The sequence below is a fragment of the Glandiceps talaboti genome, chromosome 14 (genome assembly GCF_964340395.1).
Source record: "Glandiceps talaboti chromosome 14, keGlaTala1.1, whole genome shotgun sequence".
NCBI lineage: Eukaryota > Metazoa > Hemichordata > Enteropneusta > Spengelidae > Glandiceps > Glandiceps talaboti.
In genome coordinates this window covers 23,591,497-23,615,194 of record NC_135562.1, presented here as the reverse complement: position 1 = coordinate 23,615,194, position 23,698 = coordinate 23,591,497, and the positions used below count along the sequence as shown (strand labels likewise).

Here is a 23,698-nt window from a genome sequence, read left to right as displayed (position 1 = left end):
CTGACTCGACCAGTTTCTATCGGCAAAGGTCAAAGGTTAGTTAGTGTAGTCTATGACCAGTGTAACGTTTTTTTTTTAGTCCGCTGTAAAATAGAATCGGGTAAGTTTTATGCACATGCACAAGAATGGGCTCGGATCAAATTTTACATTGTACACCGTAACATTGTACCCAACTACCATACAACCTGGATGAACTTTTGTCCATGTCCAGAGCCCCATTCCCCCTCATATTTTCAATCTACACACAAAATAAGGCTTCATTCTCAAACATCTGGGGGAGGGTAGGGGTCTGAGAATCGAGGGCTAGTACTTCGAAATTTTCAACATATGTTGGAGGGTTACTTGAAAAAAGCTGTGATTAGGAGGGTGTACTTTCTGAACTTATTACTTTACCGAGAATTTTTATCATGGAGTTTCTGCAAAACGGCTGGTTAACACTTCCAAGAGGACAACATTTTACAGCCACGAACGATAAATATGTACGCATGCACATAAGCCTTACCTGGATACTATTTTACATGGACTAAATATTTCTTTAGACCGGAAACAAAGACCGTCACTCAGTCAGTCAGAATCAAAATCACTGCAGTTTCAGATGAGTTATGCTCTGTTGAAGTTGCTTGTTCCTAGCAACCTTTATTTATGAATATATATAAGTGATTTTTACAAGGATTTTGGCACTAGAATTCAAATATCATGATGATATAGGTCTTTTCCCTCGGGTAAATCAGAACCGTCCATTGATATACCATTGTACATATGCTACATTTTGCTGAAAGTAGGCCAGGGATTAAAATAAACTACACTTCGACTGTACTACCCCTTGTAACCCCCCCCCCCCCCCCCCCCCCTTGTAACCCGTTAGTTTTTTTTACTTGGTCGCTTGATCGGTCATGCATCTTCAATCATATGTCGATATGGTCGTCCTTGTTCTTTGAGTCATAAAAGTCAGTTACCAAAAAATTTCATTTCATTCAGTCATCAAACTCTAACATTTCACTGTCGAAATCAACGTCAACAAACGTGTTTGGTAACAACCTGATGCAACTACAAGTACTAAAGTTCATACACAGGAACACGTTTTCAGATGTCTAACAGACTGTCAACATCCGGTTGGGACATATCTCTGACCCTAGCTGAGTGTAGGGTTTGCTGTGATTTTGAGAGCTTTTACTTGTTTTTATGCCCATTTTTCGTTCTGATGTTTAATGTGAAGCAAGCGCTACAAATTCCTGTAACGTTAACCCAAATAGACGAGATCATGCTGAAAACATGAGCGATATGTCAGTGTACTGCCCACTGCATGTGTTGCTACATTTGCCGGACGGAAATTGGGGTGCTACATTTGCCGATTTTGGCGGAAATTGGGGTAACTCTGAACACTTCTTGGGTATCGAAGGCTCCATAATTAATGTTGGAGTTAGGAAATGTCTGAATTTTTGGCAGGCAAGGTGTAATTTAGCAGAATAATCCACCCAACCACAGTCCCCCTATCACCCAACTTTGCGATTCAGATCTGAATGGCTTCCGTCTATTTACGTTTACGTTTAATGCAGGAATTGTAGCTTTGCTTCCAGTTAAACATCGGAATGAAAAAAAAGTACAAACACAGAAGAAAGTCTTCAAAATCACATCAAACGCTACAATTATTGCAGTTACTCAGGCCCAAATATCACGTTACTTTACGTAATGAAACGTAACATCGAAACTTCATACATAAACAACGGCCCCTCATTAGGATTTAAAGATTATCGCTGCAGCAAATAAGTCACATCAAGGGAAAAGCCGCGATACTAGTCTTCCTTTTTAGTGGTCTGAGTTAGAAGTTACACGTCACTGAGAACATGCTGTTCGGTACATGTATGTCCGGCCAAATATGATCCTACTAATAAATGCCAATAGTTTTTCACCTCGGGTGGTCTTGGGCAGTTGTCAGTAGTAGGACCTGCCAAATGCATCTTCCACTACACATAGGCTTTTTGAGTGGTTGTGCGCTGTATGAGAAATGAAACAAGTCTTCTTGGAAGACATAGCCCACAAAAAAGTATTTCTTGTAGTGACTACAACAAGTTCTTTAGTTTGTACATTATATTGCAGGCTTTCAGTTCAAAAAGGACAACAACTATGGCATGCCTTTAAGGCAATTAAAAAGATACACTGACAACACCTGAAGAGGTTGTTCATTTCTTATCTATTATGTATAGATCCTTGACAATTTCAGGCACAATTATTAGCATTAATACTTATATTATTGTAATGATTTCAAAATAGGAAGACATAGCTATTTGACCTTGAAGATGAAGGTCAAGGTCAAAAGTCAGTGTGTCATTAGAAAGCTCATGATTGATAACCATGACGAAGGTACTTGAATAGGGTCTCTATCTGTTAAGTGTTAAGAGTCATTGGCGAAAATGTGAACATTTGACTAATATGGCCGCCATTTTGCTGTTGTCGTGAGGGTTGTAAAACCAAGGTTTGGTTGAAATTGGCACATGCATATTGGAGATACAGGTGGACACAGAAGGACGGACAGACGGGACCCAATGGAAGGGAGAGTGATCACTGTTACAGGTCTGGAGGAGTGGGTATATCACTGTCAATTGCCTAGATGTATAAGGTAGGGGAGGGGAGAGTGATCACTCTTACAGGTCTGGAGGGGTGGGGGTAGATCACTGTCAATTGCCTAGATGTATAAGGTAGGGGAGGGGAGAGGGATCACTCTTACAGGTCTGGAGGAGTGGGTAGATCACTGTCAATTGCCTAGATGTATAAGGTAGGGGAGGGGAGAGTGATCACTCTTACAGGTCTGGAGGGGTGGGGGTAGATCACTGTCAATTGCCTAGATGTATAAGGTAGGGGAGGGGAGAGGGATCACTCTTACAGGTCTGGAGGGGTGGGGGTAGATCACTGTCAATTGCCTAGATGTATAAGGTAGGGGAGGGGAGAGTGATCACTCTTACAGGTCTGGAGGGGTGGGGGTAGATCACTGTCAATTGCCTAGATGTATAAGGTAGGGGAGGGGAGAGTGATCACTCTTACAGGTCTGGAGGGGTGGGGGTAGATCACTGTCAATTGCTTACATGTATAAGGTAAGGTAAGTTAGAGTGATCATTGTTACAGGTCTGGAGGGGTGGGGTATATCACTGTCAACTGCCTACATGTATGTCATAGAACACTGTCCTAATACCAACTTTGAATGAGATCTGTTCAAGCATGTCTGAGTTATGGCTTTGGACATAGAAAAATCGCAAACAAAATGGCTGCCAGGCAGCCATATTGGATCGTATCACAACAACAATGAATATGGACATGTATGTCATAGATCTGTTCAAACATGTCTGAGTTATGGCTTTGGACATGGAAAATTCACAAACAAAATGGCTGCCAGGCAGCCATATTGGATCGTATCATGATGACAATGGACATGCACATGTATGTCATAGAACACTGTCCTAATACCAACTTTGAATGAGATCTGTTCAAGCATGTCTGAGTTATGGCTTTGACATGGAAAATTCACAAACAAAATGGCTGCTAGGCGGCCATATTGGATCGTATCATGAAACAAATTGACGTGCATATGTATGCCATTGTATGTTGCCCCTGTACCAAGTTTGAAAAAAAACGGTCCAGGCATCTCCAAGAAACGGCAGCGGACGGACGGACAGACGGATGGACAGACGGAACCCAATCCATAAGTCCCCGTCCCGGACTTCGTCCGGCGGGGATTAAAAAGATGTGATGAATTGGTTGATATAATGTAGGAAGAAACATTACCATGTAAATTCACATTTTAGCACTTTTAGCACTTACAACAGAAATACACATACACATGTAGTAAACTGGCAAAATTCATTTTAGCATGATAGTGTCAAGATTTTGATGAAGGCAAAGTTTAGTATAACTGTTAGTGCTCATGATAAAAAATAACAAGATAATAAGACAAAATATCGGAGCTTAAGACATTGTAAAGACAAACAATTAAATATTTTCAATGTTTAAAGTTTGTGGATAATGACTTTTCCATGTGGCTAAGTGAAAATGGACATTAGCCAAGTGTAGAAAATGTTGTAACCCAGCGTTAGCACAGACAAGGGGTGCTTGCTACAATCAACAATGATAACTGAAGTGACTGGCTTCCATGGTAATGTAGAGTTTGATACATTAATTGTAATTTGAATGTATGGAATATAGTATTACTGTTTACCTTTGGTCTTTATAGATTTGATGTTCTAGTTGTAATATCATACTTATAGTTGTTGGATCTAAATCTTTTACAAAGTCCTTCAATGTTTGAGTTCTGAAATAAAAACATAACTAATTTAACAATGATAACACAACGCTATACATGTACATTTACATACTATTAAACTACATTACACAATTTACATGTATTCTTATGATTATCACATAAACACATGCAAATCTTTTGTTCTCAACTGTTCAAGTGTTCCTGCCAATGCTATGCTACGATCAAGTTTAATAGTAATAATTATGTACTTTCAAAACATAAATGCACACTGTCACATTACTTAACATAAAGCCTTGGGTAGCATGAGTCTGATACGTAGAGGCACTATTATTTCTATTTAATAAATTTTATTCTATCTGAAAATCATGATGTAGATTATCGATGACAATTTGATGTAGCAGCCGATAATCTTACTTTCAATTTTTTGTCGAGCTCAAGAGCTCCGAACTTACACATATATCCCAAGCATATATAATAACCAGATTTAAACCGAATGCCTCTCGTAAGGGAACCACTAATTATGCAAATAACTTATTAAACTAAAAACAAACTATGGTAACAGGATTTTTTTGGACAAGCGTGCTTTCTTAGGTTAATGTATGTGCCAAATTATACGGAATTTGAAGAGTGCAGGATACTGCTTAATTACTGAATATCGTTCATTATTCAAATACTCATTAAAGGTAATAGTTGTAGCAACAAACTTCATATGACAGGTGCGTATTATTGTGGTTGATATATGTACCATATTATACGAAATTTAAAGCTTGCATTTTTAAGATACTGCCTAGTTACCTATTATATATTTAATTATGCAAATTATTCATTGAAACTGTAAGCTATATCATCAAATTTTATAGGACATATCTGCTTTGTTATGGTTAATGTATGTACTAAATTATATTGAAATTTAAGTATGCATTCTTATGATATATCCTAATTACCAAAAATCATTAATCATGCAAATTAGTTATTAACACTGTAAGGAACATCAACAAACTTTATAGGGCATAAAAAGTTTAATGTATCAAGTAAATTATATTGAAATTGAAGTATGCACTTTAAGATATAGCCTAATTACTAAAACTCATTAATTATGCAAATTATTCACTAAATCTTTCAGCAAAATCAACAACTTTTATGGTGATATGCACTCTGTTATGTTTAATGTATGTACTAAATTGCATTGAAATTGAAGTATGCAGTGTTAAGATATAACCTAATTGCCGAAACTCATTACTTATGCAAATTATTCATTAACACTGTAAGGTACATCAACTAACTTTATAGGACATACACAATTTATTATGGTTAATGTATGTACTGAATTGTATTGAAATTGAAGTGTGCAGTCGTAAGATATAGCCTAATTACCAAGAATTATTAATTATGCAAATTATAATTTTATAGGACAAATGTATGTTGTTATTTTTAACGAATATACTAAATTATATTGAAATAGAAGTATGCAGTCTTAAGATAGTTGATTTCATTGATATGCAAATTTACCTTATTAACATGAACAGATCTCGCTCAAAAACTAATCAGGTCTAGCCATAACCCCAAACATTATATACATGTACTAAATTTCATTATAATTGAGCCAGCCGTTTTTAAGAAAATGATGACACAGACATCCCCCTTTTAATACCTCCCATACCCTTATGGGAGGTAAAAATGAGGGAGCAAAAGTCGCATTCAGACAAAATTTACTTACATGTACATTTTGTACATCGCAAGGTTATAACCAAAAATTTTGATTGAGAAACCACAGCACAGTATGACCTGTACGTAACTGCATCAGGTCACGTGATCACGACATTTGCATAGTCGTTGAATGCCATGTTTTAATATGCGATGAAGAATAAAGTGTGAGTAAACGATGCAGTATTTGTAAAAATTCGGATTCAGAATTGTAGGAAAAAATATGTGGAAAAACTTAATTATGTGATAAATATATAATCCCACAAAATCAATGTTAGTTTACGTCATAATGCTCCGCGTATGATTCTGCAGACTACAAATTCTCGGCCACGGGCTTGAATTTGTATTAGTCTGCGGAATCATACTTGGAACATTATGACGTAAAACTAACAATAACATTGATTTCGTGGGAATATATATAATTACTAAATAGTACTACCACTCTGTCCCTGTATTTGTATGGTTGGTTTTATTCCAATGGACGATGGCTTATAAAATCAGGTTATGTTTATAATGTTATGTGTGGCGAATGGCTTTAGGCCAGAAAAAAAAAAAGCTGTTCAACGGGCAACACATAACCCGACACATTGGGTAGGTAGGTCAATTTTTTTTTTTTTTTTTTTTTTTTACAAAGGATATAAAAACAAACCACATGTAATGATGGCAAAACATTTGAAGTTGAGTTTACATTGTACTTATTCATTCATTTTGATTTTATCTCTTGCAATTTGTCTGTTAGGAAATGTGCACAATTTACGGTTAAACAAATTTTGTAGCTCCTCTCAAAATATGTTAAGACCCGCTAAATGAAACTCCAGAATTATTTTAGCCACTTCTTCTGTCACCTACACTATAGAGGAGATATAAAATTATATATGGTAGCACAGGTACAATGATGCATTAAAAATAAGTGATAATCAACTACAATAACAGTCCAAATGATATTACTTGACAAAGGATGTGCATTTCACATGGATACTTGTAAGGAGATGTCTCATAATTAGCTCTGACCTATGAAGGGAGGTACTTAGTCAGCCACCTTCCATCTTGTTTTGGGAGAAAGACAATTATTACCCAATCTGATTAAAATCTGATGTTAGATAGGCTGGTTTTCCTGTATTTACCTTTATTCCATCGTTATTGCATCGTTAACGCTAATGCGTTCGTTCAGGAAAAAAAAAAACTCACGTAAAAGACGCAATAACGATGGAATAAAGGTAAATACAGGAAAACCAGCCTATCTAACATCAGATTTTAATCAGATTGATTATTACTGTGATTGCTACTGATTGGAAGGATACATCCTCAAAAATGCAAACTTTTTTGAAAATAAGACAATATAGGAGGCCATTTAGAGGCATAAAATATCAAACAAAAAACATAATTTAAAGTCTTTCAAAGCTTGAATGTGGTTTTAAAATACCAGAATTGAGAGACAATTATGACATGCAGTACATTTTATCTGGCTATGAAATGTATTTTGTTGTGGCAAAGCTGAAAGATATTTTGCAGATGTGGTAAATGACTTCTCCTGAACTTTAATTTGATTCCAAAAAAATCATGAATAAAGAAAGAGTAAAACATTTGAAGACTTTCAGACTATCAGACTTTTGATGGCCCAATGACTGCCCTTCCCATGGTCATAAAGTTTTGCTCATTTCGTTTAGTGAATTATTGGATATGCAACAGTTTAATTTTATCTCAATTCATGCTTGTATGCATCATCAGAGCCAAGTAAACCACTGATAGTACATAATTTGGAATTGACTCAAATGTATATTGTTACATGTACTATTCAGAAAATATAAAGAAATTCCCTTAATTTTGAAACAAAGTGTGCATTTCACTGACATGCAAAGCCAGCATGAGGATATTTTGCCCATCACAAAAAAAAAAAAAAAAATTGAAATGCCAAAAATATGGGTAGCTTTTTTTTTTTTTCCTGGCCTTAGACCAACCGTGGTCCCTGTTAATGACATAATTCCTAGCTATTTCCCATTGATTACAGGTCCCAGTTAATGACACAATTCTTAGCTATTACCAATTGATTACAGGTCCCAGTTAATGACACAATTCTTAGCTATTACCAATTGATTACAGGTCCCAGTTAATGACACAATTCTTAGCTATTACCAATTGATTACAGGTCCCAGTTAATGACACAATTCTTAGCTATTACCAATTGATTACAGGGCCCAGTTAATGACACGATTCTTAGCTATTGACAATTGATTACAGGTCCCAGTTAATGACACAATTCTTAGCTATTGCCAATTGATTACAGGGCCCAGTTAATGACACAATTCTTAGCTATTACCAATTGATTACAGGGCCCAGTTAATGACACGATTCTTAGCTATTGACAATTGATTACAGGTCCCAGTTAATGACACAATTCTTAGCTATTGCCAATTGATTACAGGTCCCAGTTAATGACACAATTCTTAGCTATTACCAATTGATTACAGGGCCCAGTTAATGACACGATTCTTAGCTATTGCCAATTGATTACAGGTCCCAGTTAATGACACAATTCTTAGCTATTGACAATTGATTACAGGGCCCAGTTAATGACACAATTCTTAGCTATTTCCAATTGATTACAGGGCCCAGTTAATGACACGATTCTTAGCTATTGCCAATTGATTACAGGGCCCAGTTAATGACACAATTCCTAGCTATTTCCCATTGATTACAGGGCCCAGTTAATGACACAATTCTTAGCTATTGACAATTGATTACAGGTCCCAGTTAATGACACAATTCTTAGCTATTGCCAATTGATTACAGGGCCCAGTTAATGACACAATTCTTAGCTATTTCCCATTGATTACAGGGCCCAGTTAATGACACAATTCTTAGCTATTGCCAATTGATTACAGGTCCCAGTTAATGACACAATTCTTAGCTATTGCCAATGATTACAGGGCCCAGTTAATGACACGATTCTTAGCTATTGCCAATTGATTACAGGGCCCAGTTAATGACACAATTCTTAGCTATTGCCAATTGATTACAGGGCCCAGTTAATGACACGATTCTTAGCTATTGCCAATTGATTACAGGTCCCAGTTAATGACACGATTCTTAGCTATTGACAATTGATTACAGGTCCCAGTTAATGACACAATTCTTAGCTATTACCAATTGATTACAGGGCCCAGTTAATGACACGATTCTTAGCTATTGACAATTGATTACAGGTCCCAGTTAATGACACGATTCTTAGCTATTGACAATTGATTACAGGTCCCAGTTAATGACACAATTCTTAGCTATTGCCAATTGATTACAGGGCCCAGTTAATGACACGATTCTTAGCTATTGCCAATTGATTACAGGTCCCAGTTAATGACACAATTCTTAGCTATTGCCAATTGATTACAGGTCCCAGTTAATGACACGATTCTTAGCTATTACCAATTGATTACAGGTCCCAGTTAATGACACAATTCTTAGCTATTGACAATTGATTACAGGTCCCAGTTAATGATACAATTCCTAGCTATTGCCAATTGATTACAGGGCCCAGTTAATGACACGATTCTTAGCTATTGACAATTGATTACAGGTCCCAGTTAATGACACAATTCTTAGCTATTGCCAATTGATTACAGGTCCCAGTTAATGACACAATTCCTAGCTATTTCCCATTGATTACAGGTCCCAGTTAATGACACAATTCTTAGCTATTGCCAATTGATTACAGGGCCCAGTTAATGACACAATTCTTAGCTATTGCCAATTGATTACAGGTCCCAGTTAATGACACAATTCTTAGCTATTGCCAATTGATTACAGGTCCCAGTTAATGACACAATTCTTAGCTATTGCCAATTGATTACAGGTCCCAGTTAATGACACAATTCTTAGCTATTTCCCATTGATTACAGGTCCCAGTTAATGACACAATTCTTAGCTATTGCCAATTGATTACAGGTCCCAGTTAATGACACAATTCTTAGCTATTGCCAATTGATTACAGGTCCCAGTTAATGACACAATTCTTAGCTATTGCCAATTGATTACAGGTCCCAGTTAATGACACAATTCCTAGCTATTACCAATTGATTACAGGTCCCAGTTAATGACACAATTCTTAGCTATTGCCAATTGATTACAGGTCCCAGTTAATGACACAATTCTTAGCTATTGCCAATTGATTACAGGGCCCAGTTAATGACACGATTCTTAGCTATTGACAATTGATTACAGGGCCCAGTTAATGACACAATTCTTAGCTATTGCCAATTGATTACAGGTCCCAGTTAATGACACAATTCTTAGCTATTACCAATTGATTACAGGGCCCAGTTAATGACACGATTCTTAGCTATTGACAATTGATTACAGGTCCCAGTTAATGACACAATTCTTAGCTATTGCCAATTGATTACAGGGCCCAGTTAATGACACAATTCTTAGCTATTTCCCATTGATTACAGGGCCCAGTTAATGACACAATTCTTAGCTATTGCCAATTGATTACAGGTCCCAGTTAATGACACGATTCTTAGCTATTGACAATTGATTACAGGTCCCAGTTAATGACACAATTCTTAGCTATTGCCAATTGATTACAGGGCCCAGTTAATGACACGATTCTTAGCTATTGCCAATTGATTACAGGTCCCAGTTAATGACACAATTCTTAGCTATTACCAATTGATTACAGGTCCCAGTTAATGACACAATTCTTAGCTATTACCAATTGATTACAGGTCCCAGTTAATGATACAATTCCTAGCTATTGCCAATTGATTACAGGTCCCAGTTAATGACACAATTCTTAGCTATTGCCAATTGATTACAGGTCCCAGTTAATGACACAATTCTTAGCTATTGCCAATTGATTACAGGGCCCAGTTAATGACACGATTCTTAGCTATTGACAATTGATTACAGGGCCCAGTTAATGACACAATTCTTAGCTATTGACAATTGATTACAGGTCCCAGTTAATGACACAATTCTTAGCTATTTCCCATTGATTACAGGGCCCAGTTAATGACACAATTCTTAGCTATTGCCAATTGATTACAGGTCCCAGTTAATGACACGATTCTTAGCTATTACCAATTGATTACAGGTCCCAGTTAATGACACAATTCTTAGCTATTGACAATTGATTACAGGTCCCAGTTAATGATACAATTCCTAGCTATTGCCAATTGATTACAGGGCCCAGTTAATGACACGATTCTTAGCTATTGACAATTGATTACAGGTCCCAGTTAATGACACAATTCTTAGCTATTGCCAATTGATTACAGGTCCCAGTTAATGACACAATTCCTAGCTATTTCCCATTGATTACAGGTCCCAGTTAATGACACAATTCTTAGCTATTGCCAATTGATTACAGGGCCCAGTTAATGACACAATTCTTAGCTATTGCCAATTGATTACAGGTCCCAGTTAATGACACAATTCTTAGCTATTGCCAATTGATTACAGGTCCCAGTTAATGACACAATTCTTAGCTATTGCCAATTGATTACAGGGCCCAGTTAATGACACGATTCTTAGCTATTGCCAATTGATTACAGGTCCCAGTTAATGACACAATTCTTAGCTATTGCCAATTGATTACAGGTCCCAGTTAATGACACAATTCTTAGCTATTGCCAATTGATTACAGGTCCCAGTTAATGACACAATTCTTAGCTATTGCCAATTGATTACAGGTCCCAGTTAATGATACAATTCCTAGCTATTGCCAATTGATTACAGGTCCCAGTTAATGACACAATTCCTAGCTATTACCAATTGATTACAGGTCCCAGTTAATGACACAATTCCTAGCTATTGCCAATCAATTACAGTTCTCCCAGTTAATGACACAATTCCTAGCTATTGCCAATGATTACAGGTCCCAGTTAATGACACAATTCCTAGCTATTGCCAATCTGTGCAATCAATTACAGTTCCCAGTTAATAACATAATTCTTAGTTACCGCCAATTGATTACAGGTCCCAGTTAATGACACAATTCCTAGCTATTTCCCAATGATTACAGGTCCCAGTTAATGACATAATTATGTTATAAAGGTCTTTGATTTTCCACACTAATTCTGAATTCTTACCCTTGTCTCTTCATTGGATAAATCATAAAGTATTTAAATTTCATAATAGGTGACGTGTTCTTGCCAGGATTTTGCCAGTTAGACATTTTGTTCTGTTGCATCAGAAACATTTGCAATTTTTGAGTCAAGATGTAACAAGGTATTTTGAAATACATCGACATACATCAACATTGTTATCATCTTGACTACCTCACAGGCTGTGGCACAAGTAATAAAGAAACTATATAAATTTTGTAATTTGTGTGATTATCATTTTTATTTTGCATTTATGGGGTGACCTTAGGGGCCATGTCATTTTAAAACTGACGCATGACAAACGTAATTCGTTCGTTTAGGGGGGTGGGTGGGTTAAGAATTCATTTCGTTTTGCGTGCGTCAAAATCGCAATAAGGATTTTTCATTCTTAATAAAATCGAATCAAACGAGGCAATGCTATTTTTCTTGAAAAATGACAGTCAGAAACTTTGCCGACATACACAAAGAGATATGCACATTGTTCTAAAAATAACTGTATGGCCATGTAACCCACCTAGTCAGGGAGTGATGTACAATAAATGAATCACAAAACTAACCTCTTGAATGCTGTGAAAACATGGTTTCATTATTCACCAACACCTAAACAGAAGTTCCTGAATTCAAGAGACTTTTTTCCGTTTGTTGGGTCATATCACAACTATAAATGATGGTACGTGACGAACGCACATGTCAACCAATTTCTTGCGACTAGGATGATTGATAAGCGTACAGCCCAAGCAAGCCATGTATGTAGACATTACCTCATTTAATACTTGTACCTGCAACTCTTGGTTTTTAAAACGTCCAGATCCGACATAGCTTTACGTTTTAGGATTACCTAATTCCAAATTCTAGATGGGTTAGCTGTTTAGGCATGAGGAGATTCATCGTACCCAAATATAAACAACACTGCACGCCACTACGTGGGTAACGCCATGTGATCTTGTCAACGAAAGTTAACGAAGTGGGTGCGTGTGTGATCAGAGCCGATCGTTCAATCGTAGTGGCAACTTTTAAAGGACCTTCACGATAATTGATTTGAATAGACTATGTGGAGAGGACGTTGCCAAAATCCACCTACGTGAAGGTTCTAAGTTAGGCCAGGTTGGGGTATAACGTGAAACTAATACGAATGTAAATCTGGAAATTACCGATGAGATGTCACATGTTTGTCGTGACCTCTAAACTTGTACTAAATTATCGTAGATAGCGTGGTATTGCGAACGTTTATTTTGGCACTAGTAACAGGTTGATCGTTCGATTCAATCCTTTTATTAACGTGAAAATGAAAAGTTCGATCACCTGAAATAATTATTCAGTAATAGTTTAGTGATTCCAAACAGATTTATAGATGTTTTCACGTGATAGTTGAAACATGCATGTGAAAGCCGCCTCCGCGTCAATGTGTTCATCACTGTCGTGGTGCGACGTCACAGTCAAAATCAACTTGTATAAATTATGAAACGTGCGAATATAAACGACTCGACAGAAACAACTTGAAGGCTAAAAAGCATGAGAACTGGTAAATACAATTTCCAGTTGAAACTGTGTTTTGTAGAGACAGCTAAATGTTTTACAAGTTGAATTGCAATTAGAGTTTGTTGTGTGTTTATTGATGTCATGGTATATGATATAAACATAAATGTAGGTCAGGTCGTTCATTTTCCCATTTCGCATTAAGACATTTCATTTGAGGGGGGAGGGGGGGTTTAAACTAAAATGAAGAAATTATGTTTCTTGTGCGTCAGTTTTAAAATGACACGGCCCCTTACATATTATAGGGCCTACTCTGAGCTCGAGGCTGAAATATCAACACACTACAGTAAACATACAACAGTCAACACTACCTCTCATACTGGTTTTTATATTCCAGTGTTCATTCTAGGATTTAATTGTATTTAGGAGTAATATAAATATAATGAAAATTAATAATTTCATTACATACCATGGTTCATTCAATGTTACACTACCAGAAATGAAATTCTTGAGACAAGAAAAAAATTCTTCACACAAGAAAAAAATTCTTGAGACAAGAATCAGTAGGTTAAGAATTGCAATTCTTGAAAATTCTAACTGATAGATTCTTATATCAAGAATTTTTTTCTTATGCCAGGTTTACCCAAAATCTTGTCCTAAGAACTTGTTTCAAGAATATTCAAGAAAAATAATCCTTGTCTCAAGAATATTCAAGAAAGAGAATTCTTGTCCCAAGAATATTCTCGAGAAAGAATTCTTGTCTCAAGAATATTCAAGAAAACGAATTCTTGTCTCAAGAATAATCAAGAAATAGAATTCTTGTCTCAAGAATATTCAAGAAACAGAATTCTTGTCCCAAGAATAATCAAGAAAGAGGATTCTTGTCCCAAGATTATTCAAGAAAGAGAATTCTTGTCCCAAGATTATTCAAGAAAGAGAATTCTGGTCCCAAGAATATTCAAGGAAAAGAATCCTTCTCCCAAGAATATTCAAGAAAAGGGAATCTTGTCCCAAGAATATTCAAGATAAAGAATTCTTGTCTCAAGAATATTCAAGAAAGAGAATTCTTGTCCGAAGAATATGCAAGAAAAGAATTTTTGTCCCAAGAAAATTCAAGAAAAAGGGATCTTGTCCCAAGAATATTCAAGAAAAAGAATTCTTGCCACAAGAATATTCAAGAAAGAAAATTCTTGTCCCAAGAATATTAAGGAAATAGAATTCTTGCCACAAGAATATACAAGAAAGAGAATTCTAGTCTCAAGAATATTAAGGAAATAGAATTCTTGTCTCAAGAATATTCAAGAAAGAGAATTCTTGTACCAAGAATTTTCAAGAAAGAGAATTCTTGTCCGAAGAATATTCAAGAAAAAAGGATCTTGTCCCAAGAATATTCAAGATAAGAATTCTTGTCCCAAGAATATTCAAGAAAAAGAATTCTTGTCTCAAGAATATTCAAGAAAAAGAATTCTTGTCTCAAGAATAATCAAGAAATAGAATTCTTGTCCCAAGAATATTCAAGAAAAAGAATTCTTGTCCCAAGAATATTTAGGAAATAGAATTCTTGTCCCAAGAATATTCAAGCAACAGAATTCTTGGCCCAAGAATATTCAATATAAAGAATTCTTGTCTCAAGAATATTCAAGAAAGAGAATTCTTGTGCCAAGAATATACAAGAAAGAGAATTCTAGTCTCAAGAATATTAAGGAAATAGAATTCTTGTCTCAAGAATATTCAAGAAAGAGAATTCTTGTGCCAAGAATATACAAGAAAGAGAATTCTAGTCTCAAGAATATTAAGGAAATAGAATTCTTGTCTCAAGAATATTCAAGAAAGAGAATTCTTGTACCAAGAATTTTCAAGAAAGAGAATTCTTGTCCCAAGAATATTCAAGAAAAAAGGATCTTGTCCCAAGAATATTCAAGATAAGAATTCTTGTCCCAAGAATATTCAAGAAAAAGAATTCTTGTCTCAAGAATATTCAAGAAAAAGAATTCTTGTCTCAAGAATAATCAAGAAATAGAATTCTTGTCCCAAGAATATTTAGGAAATAGAATTCTTGTCACAAGAATATTCAAGCAACAGAATTCTTGGCCCAAGAATATTCAATATAAAGAATTCTTGTCTCAAGAATATTCAAGAAAGAGAATTCTTGTGCCAAGAATATTCAAGAAATAGAATTCTTGTCCCAAGAATATTTAAGAAATAGAATTCTTGTCCCAAGAATATTCAAGAAAGAGAATTCTTGTCCCAAGAATATTCAAGAAAAAGAATTCTTGTCCCAAGAATATTCAAGAAAAAGAATTCTTGTCTCAAGAATATTCAAGAAAAAGTACTCATTATATGGAAAAATGATTTCCACAAATACAGTCCCCTTTAATGAAAAATCTTCCCTATACAAAACTTGTAAATTTTAAAACTTTTATTTACATAAATAATGGCAATATACATGTAAGTCAATAAAACTGTCATTAAATATTTTTTGAACTCTTCTAAAAATATAACATTTCAATGTCATGTAACACTTCAACCAGTTTTATCTTCTTTAAATACTTTTATATGCCATACATTTATCTTGTTACAGTCAAATGAAATCTGGATATTAAATACAAGATATTTAGCCTAACTTAAACAGCCTCAGTCCATTGAAATAGTCCACTGGGCTTGCCCCAAAACTTAATGGACCTTGATTTCACAAGATCAAGGATAAAAGTATGACATTGACAGACAACCCCAGAAAATTTGCTAATAGCCTATTTTACGACAGTTAACAGCAACAGGGTACCTACCCAAGGAATGACACTTTCTGTAATTTAGATGGAAACAGAAATCCAAAATTGCAATAGGGAGACTTCATATTCAATTGCCCCTGAATGAATTTCAATTTTTACTTAAAAGATTAAAAATCAAACAAATCATAGACATTGGAGAGAAATGGACTGGAAAGCAAGCAAAAGATCAAAGGAAATCAATTGTGTACAAATGGTAGAACTGATTTATTCCCGTCAATTGGGTGCATTACTTTTTATCCAAAATATCCACTAAAAATAGGGATGTGCACAATTAATGTCAATGCAATCTGACCAATGACTTTGGACAAGAAGTCGAAATATCCTGATTGACCTGTGCAGAAAATAGCCATTTCCAGTGCACCAAATATCAAAGTAATCTGACTTCTGATTTCAGAAAAGAAGTCACAACATAACTTTGAAAAAAAGGTCGATGAAGAAGTTGAAATAGAAAAGGCTGACAGACAGACAACAGAGAATCATCATAACTTTATAGCTTTACCTGGCTGTTGTTTCCAGTCCATTTCTCATCAATGCCCATGATCTAATTAACTTGAATTAAATCTTTAAAAAATTAAATGCTCTTTCTATCAGGAGGAATTTCTTTGCACAGAAAAAACTACAAGTTGGGAAAATGAGGATCAAATTAAAAAGTTAAACAACAATTGTTACTACTCGCTGTCATCGTTCGTCAGGTACTACAATGTATCTATGGAGTTCCTTCAGCTTCTTCCTATAGTATACGATGTGTTCTTCATGTCATGTGGATTAGTAAATTTGTCCTGAAGTACCTGTTCTTCGAGGAAGAGGTAGGCTTGACAATTGTTCCTACTCGCTGTCATCGTTCGTCAGGTACAATGTATCTATGGAGTTCCTTCAGCTTCTTCCTATAGTATACGATGTGTTCTTCATGTCATGTGGATTAGTAAATTTGTCCTGAAGTACCTGTTCTTCGAGGAAGAGGTAGGCTTGAGCTACACTGTCATGGTAACCAACCTGGAAAGTGAACAAGAAAGAAATTGTCTCAAAAGTTGTCAAAGACTCCCATAGTAATCGAGTACAGTTTAATAATTATATCTATTGTTAAGTGTTGCCCATGACCTTGTCTTTGTACTAAGTGTTGAGAGCTTCTTGAGATAGTTAAACAAGACAAATTACTGGGCTATGTAGAATGTTACTTCTGGAGATGCACATGTAGCTAGGCAAGTTTCATGGCAATGTAAAATGTACCTACATGTAGGCCAGGCCACACCCACAATGGCTGATCTGTCAGTCTAATATATGCTAATCTGCACCTTTTCTAAGTACACATGCTCAAGATTGCATAAGGTTTGTTTACATGGTGTTAGTTAGACTTTGAGTATATTGAGTGAAGTGTACTAAACATTGCTTACAGGATAAATTTGATGACATTGCAAGACCTTTCGCTGGCAGGAGAGTCAAACTTTAAACCTAAAGCCCAGTGTAACAATGACCATGATAGCATTTATGCCGATTCAAAGTTCTGAAGAATGTGAAATAATTGCACTTACCAAAGAATGCCCTCTACATTGCTTCTTTAACGTCTTCGTTTTTAAAGTTGTTGATAGACGCTGAACACAACAGAAGCCACTCTCTAGGCTGAGTACAATCTTTTTTCTAAAACCGGCCAAGGTTAAACCATCTTTTCAAGCTTATGATGTATGATGCAGGATCAAAAATGACAATGTTGTCAATCTTCTAACAAAGTGTGGTGTGCAGTTGTGAATTCAAATATGGAGCCAAATGATGCTATCCCAGAAAGCATCAGGTCTGCCCACACACTTCCATATATGGCCATATATACAAGCTTGACAAATGGAGACACACTATTAACAAAAGGGATATATCCTTTTGTTTGTGCATGGAGTCTAACTGACAATCTCATTCTTGTACCAAGAATTGTTGGGCAAGAAAACTCAAAAATGTATGGCTGAACAAGAAAAAGTAAGAATTGCATTCTTGTACCAAGTATTGTTGGGCAAGAAACCCCAAGAATTCATGGATAAACAAGAAAGAGTAAGAATCTCATTCTTGTACCAAGAATTGTTGGAAAGAAAACTCAAGAACTCAATTCTTGTATCAAGAATGCATGGGTTGACAAGAAAAAGTAAGAATTTCATTCTTGTACCAAGAATTCTTGCTCAAGAAAACTCAAGAATTCAATTCTTGTAACAAGAATGCATGGGTTGACAAGAAAAAGTAAGAATCTCATTCTTGTACCAAGAATTCTTGCTCAAGAAAACTCAAGAATTCAATTCTTGTAACAAGAATGCATGGGTTGACAAGAAAAAGTAAGAATTTCATTCTTGTACCAAGACTTAGGCAAGAAAACTCAAGAATTCAATTCTTGTTTCAAGAATGTATGGGTTGACAAGAAAAAGTAAGAATCTCATTCTTGTACCAAGAAATCTTGGGCAAGAAAACTCAAGAATTCAATTCTTGTATCAAGAATGCATGGGTTGACAAGAAAAAGTAAGAATTTCATTCTTGTACCAAGAATTCTTGCTCAAGAAAACTCAAGAATTCAATTCTTGTAACAAGAATGCAGGGGTTGACAAGAAAAAGTAAGAATCTCATTCTTGTACCAAGAATTCTTGCTCAAGAAAACTCAAGAATTCAATTCTTGTAACAAGAATGCATGGGTTGACAAGAAAAAGTAAGAATTTCATTCTTGTACCAAGAATTCTTGCTCAAGAAAACTCAAGAATTCAATTCTTGTAACAAGAATGCATGGGTTGACAAGAAAAAGTAAGAATCTCATTCTTGTACCAAGAATTCTTGCTCAAGAAAACTCAAGAATTCAATTCTTGTAACAAGAATGCATGGGTTGACAAGAAAAAGTAAGAATTTCATTCTTGTACCAAGAATTCTTGCTCAAGAAAACTCAAGAATTCAATTCTTGCAACAAGAATGCATGGGTTGACAAGAAAAAGTAAGAATTTCATTCTTGTACCAAGAATTCTTGCTCAAGAAAACTCAAGAATTCAATTCTTGTAACAAGAATGTATGGGTTGACAAGAAAAAGTAAGAATCTCATTCTTGTACCAAGAATTCTTGGGCAGGAAAACTCAAGAATTCAATTCTTGTATCAAGAATGCATGGGTTGACAAGAAAAAGTAAGAATTTCATTCTTGTACCAAGAATTCTTGCTCAAGAAAACTCAAGAATTCAATTCTTGTAACAAGAATGCATGGGTTGACAAGAAAAAGTAAGAATCTCATTCTTGTACCAAGAATTCTTGCTCAAGAAAACTCAAGAATTCAATTCTTGTAACAAGAATGCATGGGTTGACAAGAAAAAGTAAGAATCTCATTCTTGTACCAAGAATTGTTGGACAAGAAAACTCAAGAATTCAATTCTTGTATCAAGAATGCAGGGGTTGACAAGAAAAAGTAAGAATCTCATTCTTGTACCAAGAATTGTTGGACAAGAAAACTCAAGAATTCAATTCTTGTATCAAGAATGCATGGGTTGACAAGAAAAAGTAAGAATTTCATTCTTGTACCAAGAATTCTTGCTCAAGAAAACTCAAGAATTCAATTCTTGTAACAAGAATGTATGGGTTGACAAGAAAAAGTAAGAATTTCATTCTTGTACCAAGAATTCTTGGGCAAGAAAACTCAAGAACTTAATTCTTGTTTCAAGAATGCATGGGTTGACAAGAAAAAGTAAGAATTTTATTCTTGTGAGAAGAATTGCTGAGCAAGAAAATTCAAGAATTCAATTCTTGTATTAAGAATGCAGGGGTTGACAAGCAAAAGTAAGAATTTTATTCTTGTACCAAGATTTTTGTGCAAGAAAACTAAAGAATTCAAATCTCATATGAAGAATATGTATGGTACATTTCTTGGAGATTCTTACAATGAGAATTGCCTTTCTTGATGTTAAGATTCAATAAGAAAAAATTTCTGACAAATTCTTGTGGCAAGAAAACATTCTTGTGTCAAGAATATATTCCATACATTTTGTCATTTTGCATACTTGAACTTTCTTATTTATTCTTGAACATGCTTGTTTGTTCTTAATTTTCTTGTGTCAAGAATTTTTTTCTTGAGACAAGAAAGTAAGAATTTTATTTCTGGTAGTGTATGACACTGAGTTTTAATGGCAGACTTACTCTTAGTTTATTTTTCATATGTTCAAAGCTAATTTGATGTGAAATATAGTACTTGTAGTTTGTTATGACTTATCTCTAACATCATAACTCTAAAGTCTTTTGGGAGAAATATATCAGTGTGAAACCTTATAATCGGCCTAAAATGAGGGTTATTTTCCAATCAATCATTTCAAATGGTATTCTAGAATAAGGCACCATATGTTATTTCAAGACCGACTCGGTTGTCGCCTAAAAAGAGACCTCACAATCTCACATCGTCATTTCCGAATTGACTGTCATTTCTGGGAATACACTGTCAATGCCAAACTTATGCAGCATACCAGATGGCTGTAATATGAGAAATGATAATTGATGACAAGGAAAAATTGAGTAGTTTTTATTATTAGTACACAGATGTACATGGTGGAAGCATTTTCCGTCACCAAGTTTAACTTCAATAGAACGCAATGCATGTAATGTGTCGCGTACACACTTTAGCTAATACTTATTACACATATGTTGTAAGCCTTTTACATTGTTGCCCAATGTCAATTTCAACCAGCTCTACATATGCACCCAGATGGCCATAAATTACCGTCTAATGGCTGTTAATGAAACTCCTGTATATAGTATTACAAAGAGAATACACTTACTTGACACTAATGTCCTGCTGGTTTTGTTTACTGATATCATGTTTGGCTTTGATCCATAGTGTAACTAGACAATGTACTGCATCAGGGTACTCCATAAATACAGACATTGCTGAGGACACTGTTTCCATAGCTTCACCTGGGCAACCACTTTTTCTTTGGCAATCTACCAGTAATTCATATTTCTTCAACAACTGTACCTAAACCATGAGGAGAAATAGTCAAATGTTTTGTTTTATGGCAAATCATATCAACTTTGCACAATCTACTGGGGCTCCAAAACTAAGTTATGGTAGAGTGTATGATTGTGAAACTATGCAAGTTTTACCTCATTCCCCTGTCTGTTACCTGGGTGCTCAAACCTTAACAGGAACAATGAATAGTCTATACTACACACTTCCTACACAAAACAGAACTGATTCTACTATTAGTATTAAACTACGTGTATATTTATATATAGAGGTCTTTATTTCATGTAATTCTACGCCATCAGCCCATAATACAATGTACAAAAAAAGTTTAAACACATTGACAGAAAAATTTAAAATGTACAATACTCAAATATGTTCATGCACTTCAACGCAGTTTCATCACATGAAATAAATATACAGCTAACCTTTGTATAATAACAATGTCATCAGATGTCAATAGATTTGGGAATTTACGTTCAAAAAAGATTCTTGGAATACACTTGGTTCTGAAGTGGTCAAAAAAGGAGCAAACAAGTAGATTAAAGTGCTAATGGCATTTTAGCACAACTGTTCAGAGTACACTTTCATTTTCTGTAATGATTATGTGGTCCTGTTGCTAGACATACCAGTATTTGCATACATTTTTTGAAGATTTATTCTCTTGCCTTTCTATCCATGGTGTTATATCGGCAATATACACCATCATTTACTGTTACTATGGGCAGGGTCTTGTTGCTAGGCATATCTACTTAAGCAAGCCGTTCTACACGGTCCCCTGGTTAGCTGGGTTTGATATATTACATATTGTTTATTTATTTATTTGTTGTAAACCCCATATTTTCCTAATAGTCAAACGACCCCCCCCCCCCCCCCCCCCCCCCCCCCCGCCCTTGGTTTCCACATTCAGCTTGTATGTACTATTCATATGCTAGTTTAGGGGCCCATTTTACCACTGCCAGCCATGGTAAAATGGGATTTTACCACAGTTATTATCCAATCAGAATGGCACATAGTAGCATGATATAATATAAATACAATTTTGCAATACTTGTTCATTTACCTTCCTGTCACTGGTGTTTTTTTTGGCATTATATGTCGCTATGGGTGTGGGCTTGTTGCTTAGGGCATTTACATATTTTAAAATAATGTTCATTCAATTGCCTACCCATCCCTGTTGTTATAATTATAAAAAAAATATCATTTGACTCTTGCTATGGGCATGGTCATGGTTGCTAGGGACAATTACATAAGTATGACACACTCACAATTTGCACACTAACAGTAACACTTTCAGAATTCATCCCCAGTAGTTTGAGAGGTAAAGCTCAATACCAAAAATCACTTGCATCAACTACAGAACAGACAGACAGAGACAGACAGACAGACATTCTACCTCGAACCAACTTGTAGTTCAGTGTTAAAGTTAGGTAGACATGTTTTCAAGCAACCTCAAGGAGAGATTAATTCCACTGCGATTCACACACACTTGTTACATTATGTTTTAAGTATTCCATAAAAAGTTTGATGGTTTAATGAGATCAATAAAACAATAATTTCTGTACACGCCCCTTTGGCCAAAATATTCCTAGACATTTCACCAAATAAATCATGGGGTTTTAAACCCTTGGTTGCATATTGCTAATGGGATTATCACATAATCAATATCACGAAGTGGATCTGTACATCCCCAGAAACATCCCTGTGAAATTTCAGCCAAATCAACCATTACAAGTACTTTTGGAATGATAGACTTTAGACTAAAAACACATTAATTTGCATATCACTCATGGGATCATCATGTCAACAATTCTTAAAGAAGTTAAACTAAACACCCCAAGAACAAGTTTTCTGACCAAGAATCACATGTTTTAACCCAAATCACACACCAGTGGTAAAATCATTTTGATTTGAACAATTCCCAACTAGACACCCAAGGTAATACATGTATACCCACCACATATCATAGCAATCAGTCCAGTGGTTTTTTAAACACACACACACACACACACACACACACACACACACACACACACACACACAGACAGGCAGGCAGGCAGGCAGGCAGACAGACAGACAGACACTTTGATTGTAACTGTGTTTGTGTAATAAACCATCTTCTGTCTTGTGGAAGATCTCAGGAGATCTCATGAGATCCCATGGAGTGCATAGCAACTGCGTTAGGATGGTCAAGCTGAAGTGTCAAATGCTTAGCAACACCATTGTTCTCAATGTAATTGTACATACAGTGCAGTATGTACGATAGATCAAGGGAAGCAAACTTTTAAAGTATGGTTGTAAAAACGATGTGCGTATGTAAAACTAAAAGTCGCCGACAGGGGTTTCATAACTAGCCATTAGACGGTGATTTTTTGGCCATCAGAGCGCAGATGAAGAGCAGTTGAAATTGACAGTGTTACCTTT

General features: G+C 35.5%; 1 protein-coding gene across 1 annotated transcript in view; it reads right to left on the bottom strand.

Annotated features, from left to right (window-relative positions):
- The window catches only part of LOC144445422 (separin-like), a 179,089-nt gene that overhangs the window by 134,854 nt on the left and 20,537 nt on the right, over positions 1–23,698 (bottom strand). The window contains exons 4-5 of the mRNA XM_078134961.1: positions 21,090–21,286; positions 4,208–4,300 (exon numbers count right to left, since the gene is read on the bottom strand). Coding sequence (XP_077991087.1) covers positions 4,208–4,300; positions 21,090–21,286 — 290 coding nt within the window. The remainder of the gene's footprint in view (positions 1–4,207; positions 4,301–21,089; positions 21,287–23,698) is intronic.